General features: G+C 35.6%; 2 protein-coding genes across 7 annotated transcripts; one reads left to right on the forward strand and one right to left on the reverse strand.

The window, feature by feature from the left end:
• Positions 1-645: 645 nt before the first annotated feature.
• Positions 646-9,637, reverse strand: LOC127246675 (uncharacterized). Its single transcript, XM_051268180.1, has 13 exons — positions 9,052-9,637; positions 6,720-8,316; positions 5,692-5,907; positions 5,391-5,608; positions 4,873-4,947; positions 4,651-4,722; positions 4,450-4,548; positions 3,604-3,675; positions 3,403-3,517; positions 2,476-2,544; positions 2,116-2,383; positions 1,882-1,957; positions 646-1,457 (listed from the first exon to the last, which is right to left on the reverse strand). The coding sequence occupies exons 1-13, from the start codon at positions 9,184-9,186 to the stop codon at positions 1,068-1,070; spliced, it is 3,402 nt and encodes a 1,133-aa protein (XP_051124137.1). The 5' UTR covers positions 9,187-9,637; the 3' UTR covers positions 646-1,067.
• Positions 9,638-10,754: 1,117 nt separating this feature from the next.
• LOC127246929 (putative pentatricopeptide repeat-containing protein At5g43820) lies at positions 10,755-16,747 on the forward strand. 6 transcript variants are annotated; one of them, XM_051268586.1, is made up of 4 exons: positions 10,755-12,701; positions 12,835-13,229; positions 13,463-13,580; positions 16,395-16,747. In XM_051268586.1, the coding sequence occupies exon 1, from the start codon at positions 10,923-10,925 to the stop codon at positions 12,600-12,602; it is 1,680 nt and encodes a 559-aa protein (XP_051124543.1). In that variant the 5' UTR covers positions 10,755-10,922; the 3' UTR covers positions 12,603-12,701; positions 12,835-13,229; positions 13,463-13,580; positions 16,395-16,747. The 6 variants fall into 6 exon arrangements, with proteins under 6 accessions (XP_051124543.1, XP_051124545.1, XP_051124546.1 ...); XM_051268588.1 differs by lacking the exon at positions 16,395-16,747 and having other exon boundaries at positions 12,835-13,000; positions 13,078-13,229; positions 13,463-13,714; XM_051268589.1 differs by lacking the exon at positions 16,395-16,747 and having other exon boundaries at positions 12,835-13,000; positions 13,078-13,159; positions 13,463-13,714.
• Positions 16,748-17,139: the final 392 nt, after the last annotated feature.

Below are 17,139 nucleotides of genomic sequence, written 5' to 3' on the forward strand. Positions count from 1 at the left end.
AATAATAATCTTCGGACACCAGGCTGGCTCTTAGTCTTAGGCATTGGATCAACACAACTAAAATGCAGATAAGATTATATGACAAGTCAAATGTAATCCAGATCATTTTATAATTGTGTATTTATTTGTCAGAGAAAGTCTGCAATGCAATCATGCATCAATCGATCGACTGTATAAAACTGAATACGATGTCATGATTTGAATTCTCCATGAGAAAGTTCCCATCTTTTACCTAATAATATTATGTAATGAATAAAAATTTGATCTTGGTTTAATTAATGCAGAAAAGACCGATTTGAATTGACCGGGGCGATGCTAATGTTCGCGTCAACTGAGTAGAATTTTATTGTAATGTTTTGTTGTTTAAAAGGGGTTGAGAAGTGTATTGACTTGCAGAGTATTTAGTGGACATTTTCTGTGTAATGTGAAATATAATTTTCATTTTATAAAGTTTATTTTATCTAGAAGTTGCAAGTTTTCTTTAATTAAGAGAAATAGAAAATGATTGAATTAATTTTAAAAAGGTCAAATACTGTGTCAATTTTACCATTCTTAGATATTTTTAGGTCAGAATAATATTTATATATATATATAGGCCACACATTTGCATGTGTTATAATTACTACAAGTCGCAACTTACCAAAATCAAATCCAATAATATACTTGATTTTATGAATTACAAAAGAATACATTTTGAATGTTTGCTGTCAAAATTACAGCATTAAGTTCTCAGAATAATTCTTCACACTGCAACCAAAAGATCCCATCATCCAGCAAGCAGAAAATAACCAAACCTGAACTAGAAAGGAATGAATAAAAGAAAGAATGAAAGTTACTCCTCAAAAATTTGTAGCATTCCAAATTTGTATTCCACGCTTTGGCCTGTATTCATCACTGGCAATAGGCACAGCACCACTCCAAGACACTTCTTTGGATTTGCCCGGCGGCGACAAGATTGGATTCATGTCGGCATAACCAAGAAAGATTGAAATTTCAAGAGAGCTCAATCCCAGCCAACAACATTTGTAAAACACTTTTGACTTTTAGAACCTTTTCTTCGGTGTTTCTTATGAAGAAGCTTTAAATGGACCACTAGAACCAAATGGATCAGAGTCATCGAATGAAGATTTTCTGCTGTGGCCGAAGTCCCTCGGGCTGTTTACTGAATCAAACCTAGTGAGGTTCCCCAGACGGGATGATGAGCCTGCATCATGTGTGCTGTTGAAGGAATCGAATCTCGTAAATTTGTCAAAAGACTGATCTCTAGAATCAACACTGTATCGGGGAGAATTGTTGGCTCTGGAAAGTGGGGACTCCGGAAAAGAATCCTCAAAGGTAAATGCGCTCTTCTTTTGGAATGGACTTTCAGCATTAGGAGATCCTCCTCGATCTGGACTAGCACTAAAGTCATTGGACCCGAAGAAGTATTTTTCATCCTGCTTTTCATGATCTGGTACCTGAAGATAAATGATGGCGAAAAAAGAATCAAGCAAAAAATGGAAGTCGATAGGAGTAATCCTATTAAGAGTATTAACTAGTTAAGGAGCTAGAAAGAAAGTGCTTCACATAGAGTAAACAAAGAAACGCAATAAATGAACACATTTAACATTTGAATATAGACAGTTCATATGATTCCTGTTTGCCTATAAGTGTGTGTGAGCGTGCCTGCCTGCATTGGGTGTGGGTAGCAATGCAGGATGAATGGCAGTTATCCATACAGATATGGCAATTAACTGAGCACTTTCCAAGCATGTGCTTATGGCAAAAGTTTCGATCTACAGTGATTGCATGGAAACTTGATGTAGGTGCAAAGCATATTTTCGGCATGATAATTTTATTGACATAATAAAAGCAAGACAAGAAAGTGGTTGAATTCCTTACCTTAGCGTTAAATCCCCAGACTGAATCAATATCATCATCACCGTTGTCAAAATTACCCCAGCTAGGATCATCAAAGCTTCAGTAAAGAAAACAGCAGGAAAAAGAAAGAAACAAATAAGAATTAAGAATTTCATGATAAAGTTTGACAATATGATGGAACAGAAATTTCTTAACAAAAAAAAAAAAAAAAAGACCTGAACAATATATTCATAGATAAAACAAAAACACCAATACCTTTGAGTTTCAGCATCACCATCAAAACTTTTTCTGAAATGATTGTCTGAATACTCTTGATATGGACTTTCAGGTATTGTTTGCCTTCCAGGACTTCCATGTGGGCTCCTTGACTCATCTGCGCTATGCACAGACTCAGTATCAAACACACTAGCATCCCAACCAAAAAGTTTATCAGATGGATCAAGGCTATTGTTTGGGGAAGGATTTTCTTTCTGCTCTGATTTAGAATCAGCAGCTGCAGGCAGCGCTACATCAAGAGAAAACCCTGTAAAATTATGAGGCACATCATCACATGGTTATCAAGATAATGATGCTGAGGAAAGAGTAAATTAAGGTGAAGTAAAATAAATTCCACACCGTCATCCTCAAACTTGTCCCACTCCTTATCCCATATTGCTGCCGCCTCTGGGATGATAGGCTGCCAACCTTAAGAAATAATAATAGATCTCATACAACTGAGAATCATCCAATCACAGTTGGCTCAATGAATGAATATGACAGACCTTATATTAATTGGACTGTCATGACTGAAGAGTAATGATTGACTGAGTTCCTAGGTTTCTTTCAAATTCTTATTGCATGGAAATGTATTGGGATCATGTTCTGAACTTTTTTGTGCAAAGCAATAACTGGTTTATATTTATGTAATGGAATCACCAAAGTTGCTAGCCTAGCATCTTTCAGGTGAAAATGTAAGACAAACATCACATATTTTAGAGACTTTTAAATAAATAAATATAATGAAATTCTTTCGTAGAAATATATATATATATATACATATATAATAAAACTATAAAAAACAGCATTTCAGTTTTTTATAATCATTCAACAACTTAGTCATCAAACTAGTATGAATTTATCATTCAGCAGCTCAATCATCTGGTACTGTATCCATTAATGTCAGCCTCACCATTTCATTCAGATGCTATGATTTGTCCACTCTCTTATGCCTAATACTCTGCCACCTGTTTGTAGAAAAATCTATTCACATGGAGCTAAAGCTATGCCCTCTTCACACACCCCTATGTATTTCATGTTTCTGATGTATGGCTGCATAGTTCTTTTGTTTAATCATTACGTTAAATACTTTTGGAGTGTTATGTTAAACATGGGTTTTAATCATTGTTTCTTACTTCTATTATTCCTGGTGCATCCAAGGCTGGTTTTAGAAGCAGGGTTGCCAATATGGCAGGTATGTATTAGTTTGGTTTGAATATTGATGCAACAGAAGCACAAGAGAAGTGTTTGAAAATATTACATGTAAAATGAAAATATATAAGATACCTGCAGGAAGCTCAATTATAGCACCTAACTTCATCTCTATGGAATGCTTCTTGCAACGATCAGCCAATGCCTTCAAAAGCTCCTCAAGATCTGATTGTATACGATCGGCACGGACCTGGACAAAGCATTGATAACATTAGACTTGAATTAATGCAAATTTTTATAAACCGTGTTATAACCCCAACAAAGCCATGAATTAACCTGAAGAATACCATCCGCACTGCCACCTTGCTCCATTTTAGTGATTGCTTGTTGCAGTTCCATCTTCCTCTCCTAGATATGCAACAAATTGCACTCTGAATCAAGAAAAATGCCAATTGGAGTGCAGAAGGAAAATTTTGAAAATATAGGATTCATTATGAATTAAGTCATATAAAGAATTCAGGTCATTTTACCACATGCATTGAACATTCAAAGGCAGTGATGAAATCATAACCCTCCCATAACTCACTTCCTTGCTCATGCAGTTGAGGAATAGTTAAAAATGAAATAATAAAATGGTACCATAATTGATCCACAAAATTCATTGCTAAATATGGATTTATGATTTAAAACTTCATGCTAGTACAAGGAAAGACATTATTAAAATAATGCCAGACAAGGCACGATTTAAGGTTGCCATTGCATTTTATCATTACTCAGTTTGATGATTTTGTATAATTGGTCAACTAAACCAACTTAGGAGTTGTTAGTGGTCTTCACGGAAGAAATGATTTGATACATATGTAGATAAGGTAAACGGAGTATTTTCTGTGTCCAGTGGTACTTAATGATGGACAAGTTGGATCAGAGTGGTGAGAGATGGTGGTATATTTTTTAGCTAGGGGTGGTGAAGGTGACTCGTCACCTTTCTGAAAGATTATGTAAAGGCCATAGAAAAATGTGCTAGAACATAAACAGGAGGAACCTGGAAGTTTTTATAAATATATTCAATCAATGAACCCTTTCATGACATTCGATGCACTTCATCAATTACATACTCAGAGAAAAATGAACCAGGAAAGTATGTCGAAATACCAAGCACAGTGGGAAGCATATAAAAGTCACCTGGACTTCCCGAAATGCAGCTTCTTCTATAGCTAATTTAGAATGAATTTCGGCAACCTGTTTGTATTTTTCTTGATATTTCTTCTCCAGTAACTCAGCCTGAAAATTTAGTGAGAACTTTCTTAAAACACAGAATTGTAATGGGAGGAATAGAAAGGCAATAGAAATCAGCTAGGCATACATAAAAAATTTCAAAGATACCTCACTCTTGTCTGCTCTAGCCCTTTCTGTAATCTCATTGAGCCGATTATCACATCTACTTTTGTACAAAACCTGTCATGTAATACTTGTAACTGAAATGAAAGTAAAAAAAAAAAGAAAAAGACATGCAAAATCATTGCAGGCTATTTCTCCTTACGGAGTTATAGAGAAAGATTTATTGAATAGAGATGATCATGGGTATAATATAATACGGCAACTCACAAGGTCTTGCATATTTGTCCGATAAAATTCAAGCTTCTCTCTGGAATCCAAAAGCACATTCTCCTTTTCATCAACCTAGTATGAAAAGACAAGTGTCAAAACAGAACTCGTAAAGTTTCCTTTTCAAGAACTTGCAAAGACAGGTGAAAGAATGGCACAGATTAATTTCCCAGGAACAATATAGTTGGGGTTAATAGTTATAAATTATCAAGCTAGAATTAGATATACACCCTAACACCCTTAGGCAAGGTAAATAGTGCTCATTCAGCTTATTTAGTTCCTTGCACAAGGTTAGTCAAACAATTAGAAAACAAAATCTCATAGAAGCTTTTCCCAAGTCACATGGCATGGAATTTACAGGGTGAGGGGTAAATAATTTAGATTCGTAGTTCTTATTTCTATTTCCCTTAAAAAAATAAAAAATAATAATAAGAAGATGCAGAAACGATTCCACCACAAGCACTCAAATTAGGAACAAATAGTTCACAACAAAGGGTCTCCTCTTCCAAGTGTACAACCTTTTCATTGGCTTCCTCTGCCCCAGAACCCTTTGTCTCCAAAAAATTAACTTCCCCATTACTTGATTGGTTAAGGTGGGAATTATCTACCAAAGAGCCTCTAGCATTTTTCTGATTGAATTGCACATCCGGCTGAGAAACCGTTGGTTGCATGGGAGGCGTAACTCCAGTAGGTGTAATAGGCTGCACATTGGGCATGGCTTGTTGTGGTCTTAAGCCTAAACATGAATAGAGAAAAAGCTTCACAAGGGAGACTGTGACACAGGAAATTGAACTGGTTAAAAAATAAGTTAATTGGTACCAGTAGCAGGGTCCCATCCCATGTTTCCATGAACTGTAGGTGGACCTACTAAACATGATAGAGTCTCACTGAACATGACACTCTGGGGCAGTGCGGCTGGCAGTGAATGTCCTTCCTTGTGGCGTTCCATTAAGTAAAGAGCAATACAAAATTCCCTCAGAGAAAGCATGCTATCACTGTCTTGGTCCGCCAAATCCCAAACCTGCTTTAAGACCTCTGGATGTAATCACCAAAAATATTAAATATGATATCATCATAAAATTTGGAAGAAGATTAATGTATTAGATTCATACTTTCACCACACTGGTAAGAAGATGGTTAAGACAATCTACAAACAGTATTCAATAAATTATACAAGGAGCATCATCAAGACAAAATCATTTACAATTAGATGATTGTCTCATCAAAGAGTCCTAGGGTAGATAGCTGAAAAGTTCCACACTGATAAATTTCAAGCCTTGACAGCACATTTATAAATCTGTGATCAGAAAATAGTGCTAGAGTGTATCACCAAAGACATTTACTTGCTTCATGAAATTAACAACATTTGGAAAGCAAAATAAGGGACCGATTAGAATTTCCACCAAAAGCAAGGATAAAAGTTGGGTTGGTAGGTAAAAATGTTCAGTAATTTTCAGTTTATCTTTATGAAAATGCCATGATGCAGCAACTTAGTATCTATTTAACGGAATCACAGATTATAACTTTTATATGAGTTTTATAAACAATCACTACTATGAGTTTGAAAAACTTAATACCAACTATTCAAGGTAGCATCACAGCTTAGAAGTATTCTTGACAAGATCTTATGAAACCCCCAAATAAATGTCAAAAACTTGAGTTCAATACAACCCACTAGGCAGGTAGAATCCATGCTCAAAGTGTCCTTGCATACTGGTTAATAAGTTCTCCATGTAAAAAGGAAATTATTAATAATAAAAACCACACTCTAAATAATCATTAAAGAAGATAACATATGATATTCAAACAATCATAAAATGAGTGAATGTAACTACAAATTTTCGCACCTCTTGGTAGTCTCCAACTCAAGAATAGATTTCGAGCCTGATCGCCAGTGATTTTCCCATCTCTATCACTATCTACTTCCATAAAAACTTTTGCATATTTTTGAATGCTAGCTCCTGTCATTTTTGGCCATGAAATTTGTGACTGCTCTGATGTTGAATTCCTGACACCAGCTTGGAATCCAGAAGTAACTTGACTTAGAGTCTGTTGATTAGACTTTGGCAGAGACGGCTTCTGTGAAGCCTGAATCCCTTTAGATGGTTCCGAAAGTGTACTCCGTAATGCTTCAAATGGATCAGGCTTTGGTGAAGGATGGGGGCTTGAAGTGACAGGAGAAACTACAGATGAGGTAGGTGAACTACTAGAAAGTTGTTGGAACGGAGAGGAAACATGCTGGGATGGAGAATTATTCGCAGAAGACAAACCCCCTGAAATCATGCCGTCCAAAGTAGATAGATTTCCTGAACTAACCGTTCTTCTAGAATCCATGGCATATGTCGGGGAAATTGCTAATGAACCTGACAAATTGGAGAGACTAACTCCTCTCTCTAAAACTGGTGTTGCTGGTCCAGTGGATGCGGCACCAGTTTTCCCACCAGGCAACACATTATTGTTCATTGGAAGACCAGAACCTGTCATGCTCCACATAACATTTGGACTACTAGTAGATTGAGGTAGATGATTAGACTGGTCACCAGGCACGGAGTGAGACTGTCTCAATGGGTGGTTGCCTTGTGGGGGCAGAAAATTCTGGTCACCAGGCATAGACAGAGACTGTCTCAATGGATGGTTCCCTTGGGATGGCAAAAAGTTCTGGCTTGAATTCATGCTTGAAGGTGCCTGTCTAACCTGCTGGTTTACACCAGGACTCGAAAGTTGAAACTGTACAGGCTGTTTGTTCATAGCAGGACTAGAAGGTGGCAACTGTAGAATGCGTTCATTCGTGCCAGGATTTGAAGGTTGCAATTGCCCAAACTGCTGGTTCATCAGTGTACTTGTTGGTTGGGCCTGCCCAAACTGTTGGTTCATTGTACTTGATGGCTGTACCTGTGCAAAATGTTGACTCATACCTGTACCTGACTGCTCCAGCCCAAACTGCTGGTTCATCAGCGTAGTTGTTGGTCGGGCCTGCCCAAACTGTTGGTTCATTGTACCCGATGGTCGCATCTGTGCGACCTGTTGACCCACACCTGAACCTGACTGCTCCAGCCCAAACTGCTGGTTCATGCCTGTTGATGAAGGCATTAGTCCAGACTGCTGATTCATGTTCCTTGGGGACTGCAATGCACCAAGCTGCTGGTTCACACTTGTATTCGAAGGAGCAAGGCCTCTGAAGCCAGAATTGTGAGTCGGCTGGGGTGTTACACCAGTCTGTGGCAAAGGTGAAGCAACTACAGGACTTGGTTGTTGCATAGGTGTACCCACAGTAATGATTTGTGGAGGTGGAATTTTGGAAGAAGCAGGACCATATAATGCTGCTTTAACAATATCTGGTGTTAATTGTCGTTTACTTTGAGCCACTGTGACTAGTTTAAGGGCATTATAAAACTCTTGGCAGCCGAGGAAGCCAGAACGACTTTGGTCAGCATGCATCCATATCTGCAACAAGATCTAACATTAGATGAACATCCACACAATAGTTTTATGGATTCAACAGATACCACGTTGACAAATAAATTGTCCAAGAAGAGTACACTGGAACAAAAGTATGAACAAAATTGAGTTTTGTTTGAGCAACAGAAATATCAAAGTTGTTTTTTTTTTTAAAACCAAACACAAACATATTGGGCACTGACAATATACAGCGCAAAACTGATCATGATTTGATTCCACCAACAAACTCAAAAGCAGTAGGAATACAAGCAAAATGGCGCATTCCATCCATCAGGAGAATAACTGCATGCATTTGGAAAGAATCAAAGCCCCACCTATCATCTATTAACCATACCTACTCTAAACATAAATGTACATTGTTTTTATAAGGGGACAAAATTCACATACAAGAAATCGAAACATGCACATAAACAACTGATATACAAAGCTGGTCCATTGCCAAAGACTTATAACACCTCCATCAATACAAAATTAGTTCAAAATGTCCAATTACTCCACAGAACTATTGGAATCCAGACAATCATGAAAGCCCTGATAAGCTTACTTAAACGCTAACAACATTCTTCCATTTCCATCATGATCCTATAAATCCAAACTCATATAATTAGAAGCAAATCCAAAAAACTTTAGCTTTATAGCCATATTACTAAAATAACAATGCCATTCCATTTGCAGATCAGAACATTTTTGTTTTTTAAAATAAGGCAGAGCATAACAGACCTGCGCAAGAACTTGTCGGGGCAAATTGGATCCCTGCAAGAAAGCCACAGCTTCAGCTCCACTGATCCTGCCGTCTCGATCCAAATCCGCCCTCTGGAAATACTCCTCGAATTTCTCCATATTTACCCCGGCCATTTTAACTCTTCAGAAAACCCCAGATCACCGCATTACCCCGACAAATCACGTCGCAATACTCTAAACTCGCCGACACAATAAACTCAACCCTCAAACGAAAATCTGCGAACCATAAAAATAAATACCAAATTTCAAGGACAGGCTGGGATGCAAAGGATTTCCGAAAAAGGAATCAAAACAAAAAGAAAATGAAGATTCGGAGAATGTGGGAGCAGTTGGATGTCGAGCACGCCAAACAGCACTACCCTGCCCTGTGTTCCGAATCGAATTTTTAAGAACGGAAATTGAGGAGCAATGTGGAGTTAGAATAGATCACAAGAGCAACCTCGTTTTCTTCTTCCTGAGAAGATCAATGATGGGATCATAAGAATAGATTGCGTCGGGAAATTTCAAGAAATAGAAATGTGAAAGGCAGACAGTGCAGCGGACGGTCGGTATGAGTCATGGGGTGGGTTTCCGTTACGCCTTTGCGTCAATTTTTACACATTACAATACAAATCCAATAATTAATAAATAAATAAATTTGTAAAATAATACAGGTAATACTCATAACATCATCCAAAAAAATACATTTATTTTGTTCTAAAATGGTATGTACTCCCCATGCTAAGTGAAAGTATTTAATACCATTTTCTGTTATCCATCTATTTTTTATTAGAATAAAAATAATTATATATTAATATTAAAATAATTTAATTTTTTATATAAATTTTAAATATATTATTATATAGTAGTATATTACAAAGAATTAAAATATCAAATTTATTTTATATATTTTTACTAATCAATTATTAATTTTTTAATAAACTTTCATTCTGTGATGCATATTTTTTAATATTTTCATATTTTAGTATATATTTTTATTTAAAAATATCTATTTAAAATTAATCATATTTAAATATTCAAATGTCTTTCAACTTAAAAACAAAAAATATTCATATGATTTATACTTTCAGACAAATATATTAAAACAATCTTATATATTTTTACTAATTAAAAATATAACAAATGAACATATTAGATAGGATGAAGTGTAATTTTTTGTTAAAAAAGTAAACTTATTATTTTTTTTTACATAATATTGATCAAAATTATAATACATAATCAAATTGTAAACAAACTCTATAAGTATGTTAACTTATTATATATTTTCTCAATTACTAAAAACTTTGGACATATTATATATATTTTATGTGATGGAATTCATAATAGTATGTATAACAATAGAATCTATTGTTATGTGATATTAATAATAGTTGTATGGTATGATACAAATAGATGGTGATGTAATATTTTGAATGTAAAATTAATTTTTAGTATAATATATAAAATAAAAAATAATTATTTAATTTGATATATATATATATATATTTTAAAAAAATTGATCAATAATAAATTTTTGGGAAATATCCCCTAACAAAGGTACCCCTAGCTAGTTAAAGTACATCAATACATATTTTAGTAATTGGGCCAGCTTTATAGGCCCAGCCCGAAAATCCTGGCCTATCAGAAAGCTCATGATAATTTGACAAACTCCAGCCCCAGGGCTGGCATCATGTTAAGTTCATTCCTTCTTTTGGGCGGCACATATTCTTGTTTTGTTTTTTCAATTGCATCTCGGACATCAGATGATTTGGTAGATAATGCTGAGTTTTTGTTGTTTCCGCGATTTTGGGGTCGAATTGGACCGATTCATGCACGAAGTATTTGCACGATTCGGTTGTTGATATGGTTTGATGTTCCCGTGTACTTCTGACATCCTTTTGAATATGTTTCTCAGAGGAATTTCATCGAACACCTTCAGGTACGCTACTTCTACGCTGAGCTACAAGCACTTATCATGTTTTGGATTTGCGTTTTCAACCCTAGAACCTCCCATGGCTTCCACCAACACAAATCACTCCCCGATTGATGAGTCCCTCGTATTAAGCTTGCTTTCGGATGTTTTGCCCATCAAAATTGACAAATCCCTCGCCACAAATTCGGGAGGCAAACAATTGGAGATCAGGGAGGTGGATGATTTCTTGCCGCCTGAAGATAAGCTTCGAGGAATCTTCCTGCAAAAACTCCGCGGAAAGGCAGCAATTCATCGCTCATTGAGCAGCGTTGGCATTGAACTAAACTCTGATCTTTTTGCTAAAGTAGTTAATCGAGGCAACTTATGTGGCGAATCGATGGTTTTGTTCTTTACTTGGGCGATGGAGCAACAACCAAATTTCTGTAATCCCATCGATGCCTACCATATAGTTCTTAAAGCCTTAGGTAGGAAGAAATTCTTCCGACACATGATGGAAATGTTTGAAGGCATGAGGGATAAAGGAGTGAGTCCTAATTCAGAAACCCTCTCCATTGTTATGGACAGTTATCTTCGAGCCCACCATGTTGCAAAGGCTACAAAAATTTTCAGAGAGTTAGGGCAGTATGGATTGAAGTGCAATGAGGAAACTCTGAGTGTTGCCATAAGATGTTTGACTCAGCGGTCACATGTGGGCGTGGCTTGCTCGTTGTTTAACAAAATGAAAGAACATGTTCGATGTGATTGTGCTATGTATAACATTATCATTGGAGGGTGGTCGAGGTTTGGCAGGATTACTGAAGTTGAGAAATTTCTGAAGGTGATGGTGGATGACGGAGTCGAACCAGATTGCATTACATATGGTTATTTGATCGAGAGTTTTGGGAGAGCTCGCAGGGTTGACGACGCCGGTAAGATTTTTAAATTCTTGGAAGAGAAGGGAACTTTAAGCGTGGAAGTTTACAGTGGCATGATTGTTAACTACATTGCTATTGATGATATAGACGAGGCCTTGAAATACTATGAGAAGATGATAAGTAGTTCAATGGAGCCAAACTTAGATACCTACACTAGAATTATACGGTATTTTCTCAAAATTCGGCGAGTTGCAGATGCTATTGAAATGTTTGATGAGATGCTAGGTCGTGGGGTGATTCCTCCCACAGGAACTGTGACTGACTTCCTTGAGCCCTTGTGTTGCTATGGGCCGCCACACGCTGCATTGATGATCTATAATAAGGCAAGAAAAGCCGGGTGTAGAATATCACTTACTGCCTATAAACTTTTGCTTATGAGATTATCTAGGTTTGGAAAATTTGGAATGCTGGTTAGTATATGGGAGGAAATGCAAGAAAGCGGCTATGCTTGTGATGTGCAGGTTTACGATTATGTAATAAATGGTCTCTGCAACATGGGAAGGCTTGAAACTGCCGTTCTAGTTATGGAGGAATCCATCAGGAAGGGATTCTTCCCCAACAAGATCATATGCAGCAAACTCAAGAACAAGTTGATGGAAGCGGATAAAGTGGAAATGGCATACAAGCTTTTTCTGAAGTTAAGAAATGCCCGTGCAGATGAAAATGCAGTGAGATTCTGGAGGGCTAAAGGATGGCATTTTTAAGTATGTTTATCATGATACTTGTGATTCATCATTTACTTACATCCTGGTAGACATTGAAGTTCAAACTATGGAGTTGATAGCAATGTCAACCACAATCAGGTTGAGTCCATTGTACTGATTCACTTCTTTCGCCAATTCCTCTGTAAATTCCTTGGGACGGTTTTCCCTCTGCCATCCAAACATTACAGATATGCTTACTAACTTTTTCCCATCATAATCTTTGTGCTTGCAGATAGATACTTCCAAGAAGAGGACGGGAAGATCTCCTCAGCTCTTGGCCTCGGGCCAAGAATGCGACTCCAACACATTTGTCACGAAAGCCACTTTGCCACGTCTGGAGCAGGCCAGCCATCTTCTGCCTGCGACTTCATCCTGTCCGCACCATCCCCATTGGCTTGGTAGGTCTACATAACACAGCTTGCCATGGTGCTCGACATATATAGACATATACATACATATGTGTGCGTATGTTTAGATGATGATTGCAGGTGTTGGGCTGGGACTTGCCTGTTGTGGTATTCATCTCTGTTGAACAACAGATAGAAGGGGTAGAGAAGGTGGGACTCTCATATGAACACAGCAATAGACGTATTCCTCTGCTTTTCTTTAATTCTTCGCCTTGAGAAGGTGATGATGATGAATGATATATAAAATTACACTATATGTATATATGTGGGCGGGTGGGTGTTTGATGGTTTGGTTGATTATTCTGAAGTGAACCTAGGGGGCTTTTTTTTTTTTTTTTTTTTTTTTTTTTTTAATATTTGATCAAATGCTTGATGCCGATTTTTCCTAGTGAAATTTGGTACTCTGGTTTGTATGTATCTAAGGAACTCAAATCCAAACCAAACAACTTGCAGATTGTACTTTTTCCGTCCACCAAAAGTCACTATGTTGTCCCGCAAGGATTGGATGCCTAACCCTGATGCTTCAGGTCACTTGCTACACATGATTTGCCTGTCGAGCCTGATTTGCAAGGTAAGATTTGCCGAGTGCGCATTTTCGGGTAGCAGCTACAAGTTTAAAAAAAAAAAGGGTCACCTTCTTTGTAATTTAAAGATGGAGTGAGCACATTTTGTGACTATAATATATTGTTACTATATTGCAAGACATAGTAAAATTTTATTCACATTTTCTTTTTTGTTTGTTCTAAATTCACTACAATATTTTCAAATTTAAAAATAATTAATAATATTTTTATATATATATATTAATATACACCTCACTCTATCCCATCACATCACTTAAATAAAAAAAATAAATAATAAATTCTCTCTTCAATCACATCACTTAATATCTAAATTATCTTAAATTATCATACTTAATACTCTCCACATAAATTTCCGTGTCAAACACAAATGTTGCGCGATGTTTGAGACAAAGGAAGTACTATTTTTCTTACAAATTTTCTACCTTCTTACAAAAATATAGAAATGATTGTGTTCTTCTAAGTAAATAGTATTACTCTACAAATAGATCATTTCATAAAAATTAAAAATCAACAAGTATAAAAATATACAATAAAATTTAAAAGATAGTAACACCATAGCAATTCCATATATATATATATATATATATAGTATAGCAATAAAAAGAATTAAAATTAACTATAATTAAAAACTAAACAAATTCATTTAGATGTCATTAGTTTTTATTATAGAGTTTGATATTAAGAAATGTTGGGAAATGGTGGATACAAATCTACTTCGAACATGTTAAATAGAGTCAATTTCCTTTGAAGTTGCAATTAACTCATAATAATAACAGTTCACTGACATCTATATAAATACTTGAGCAGAAAAATAATAAATGATCCAAATATTTATTAACTCAGTTGGGTTATAACATCTTACATCTGGAGATCCCAATCCAGAAGATACTTCATTCGGAAAATAGTACATAACAACCTTAAACTCATTTAACCTATATCCTCCATAAACACTTACATTCAATGCACAAGTACTGGAAGTTACAAGCACGTATTGACAAAGTTTATAAAACAAGCCTAGAGTAATGCAGCCAACAAACTGATTGTCATCTCCTTTGGGTCTCCTAAAACTCCTTCCTCCATCGACTTCTCCGGTGAATTTTGTGTATCAAACATTGGTGAAAATCAAGAGATGAGGAAGGACTCGAATAAGAGCTTTTACAATAATTCTCTCCTAATGATAAGCTCTCAAAATATGTTAACTCACTAAACCGAAGTTATCCCATACTGTGTATACAACAACCTGATTTGAATGTAACTTAAATAACAATTAATTCCTTTAACACATAAAGAGACGATTTTCAAGATAAATTTGATGTTCCTTTGACTATCCCCATTGTATCAAATTGTCTTGTATGGATATTTGGATATATAAGACAAAATGAACAAGACAAAACAAATAAACAACTGTTGTATGTGAGAGTTTGTCTGCAGTCTGAACAGTATGAGTCTGTCTGCAACAGTAAAAAGTAACTTGTTGTTTTTTTATGTCCGACGACAGTGCGATTTGTCCCTATGCCAAAAGTGGAAATAAGAAGATTTTCCATTTAACAAGAAAGTAATAGGGTTTTGCATAGAATGAGTTTATAATTAGTTGTTCCTTAATATTTTGTATTGATACCGTAAGTTTAAAAGAAAAAAAAAGGGAGGTATTAACATTCTTAATTTGAATATTTATTTTATTAATTACTCTAATTTCATATAACAATATACTACTTTATCTCACAAAAAATTACATAAACTATGTTAAGTTGAAAATTGTCATTATCTATTTTTGGCATATTGACAAAATACTTTATTTTTTATGTTGTTGTCAGAACCCATAAACAGCACTATTTGACCCAGCTATGCAGTCCCATTAACAACAACCTTGGATTGTGTTTTTTTGGTTTTCCTAGGATAGTGTATTCTCAAGATAAAATGGACACTTTGAGTTTGTCATCTTTTGGTCAGAGATATATAGAAACACTCCATTCCTTTTTTGCTCCAAGGGAATTAATTGCATGCCTGCAACATGTCTGATGTGGCTGCCTTACAGCTCAGGTCTGTGGGAAGGATGGTGTGGTGGTTTTTTAGATTGTGTATAGTGAGAGAAAAAGTGTATCAATCCTCTCAACTCCAATCATTCTCATCTTCATGCATTGACTTAGTGTTATACACTGCTATCTCGCTGGAGAATTCGTCGGTCAAAGAAAAATCGAAATTCCGATCAAGGAACGTCGATTTTGAGTAATCCAAATTTTCAGACATTTGGTAAAAATTCACACTTTTTAGACATTATACGTGTAAATTCGGTAGAAACATAATACATATTTTTAATTCTTTTTTTATTTCTCCTCTAATTTAGAAATAATAGTAATGAAAATATTATTAAAGTGTATTTAAAAGTAAGAATTGTGAATATATAAAGAAGGTTGTGAGAATATATATTTTCTTTATTTATTATTTTATTTCCCATCCTCTCTTGTTGTCTTCAATAGTACCGCACCAATTCAGGGACGAGACTCGCTTGGTTAATTGACCCAAGCCAAATTTTTTATAATTTTTTTAGTATTAAAAATATTAAATTTTATGTATTTATATAAAATTTGCTCTCTTCAAAATTATTTAAATTCATATATAATTATGTCATTATTATTTATTTAAATTTATTAGTTAAATATTAAATAAATTATAACATTTTTCTCCCCCTAAATTTAGATGCTAGTTTCGTTAGTGCGCACCGTACTCCATTGGTATGTAAAATCAAGGATTATAATTGAAAAATATTGTAATCGGTGTGTAAATACAATCAACAAATACAGGGAGAACAAGACCAACTAGTGCCGCCATCAGCCTCCGCCAGGTTCACGACTAAAGAGAGAGTGCCGATTTTATATACTAGGCAGAATCGACACCAACCGGAGATTTCCATTCCTTCACCAACCGGTCTAGAGTACGACTACAAAAATGTTAAACACGGCAAAAAGTTGGTTCAATATGATGGCGAGACAAGCGAAAAGCAGAAAAAAGTTGCCCAATCCGCAGCCTGAGACAAATTCCAGTGATAGGAAGGCCGCCGGGTATGCCATCGTCTTCGCAGCAGCCACCGGATCCCTGGCGTTGATGGATATTATGTTCGAAGGTAGAATTAAGATTTGTGCATTTAGTTGGATGATCCTTAAATACATATAATGTATATTGTTTACTATTTTTATTATGCATTAAGATGTAAACATCAAATATAACATACAAGTGTTAAAATGAAGAATATTGCGGGATGTAATGCTCACTTCCCTCGCACAAAATATGCACAACAACGCCATTGTGGACAAGGTAATTTTGTTATTCAAATAAGCGGTGGCCCAAAAAAATACTAAGTCAGATGAGATGATAAATTAACCCAGCCCTAATCAATGATTTTAGTTGCTTCAATCATTAAAGAATTTGATACTAATTTTCTTATTTTTGTACAAGATTCTTTCTAATTAGAGAATGAAGAAAATGGAGAAGGAAACAAAACCCAATTCTCACAAGAATCAATTTTAATTTTTATTTCATTATTTTTTG

This window comes from Andrographis paniculata, unplaced genomic scaffold, assembly GCF_009805555.1.
Source record: "Andrographis paniculata isolate CXL003 unplaced genomic scaffold, ASM980555v1 Contig30END, whole genome shotgun sequence".
Classification (NCBI taxonomy): Eukaryota; Viridiplantae; Streptophyta; class Magnoliopsida; order Lamiales; family Acanthaceae; genus Andrographis; species Andrographis paniculata.

What these genes read in the sequence shown, in the direction of transcription:
- LOC127246675 (XM_051268180.1), bottom strand. Translation starts at nt 9,186, where the DNA reads ATGGCCGGGGTAAATATGGAGAAATTCGAGGAGTATTTCCAGAGGGCG. An exon ending in GAGTTGGAGACTACCAAGAG is followed by an intron (nt 5,908 to 6,719) that starts GTGCGAAAATTT and finishes GATTACATCCAG; the next exon opens with AGGTCTTAAAGCAGGTTTGG. An exon ending in TATAATTGAGCTTCCTGCAG is followed by an intron (nt 2,545 to 3,402) that starts GTATCTTATATA and finishes TTATTTCTTAAG; the next exon opens with GTTGGCAGCCTATCATCCCA.
- LOC127246929 (XM_051268586.1), top strand. Translation starts at nt 10,923, where the DNA reads ATGTTCCCGTGTACTTCTGACATCCTTTTGAATATGTTTCTCAGAGGA.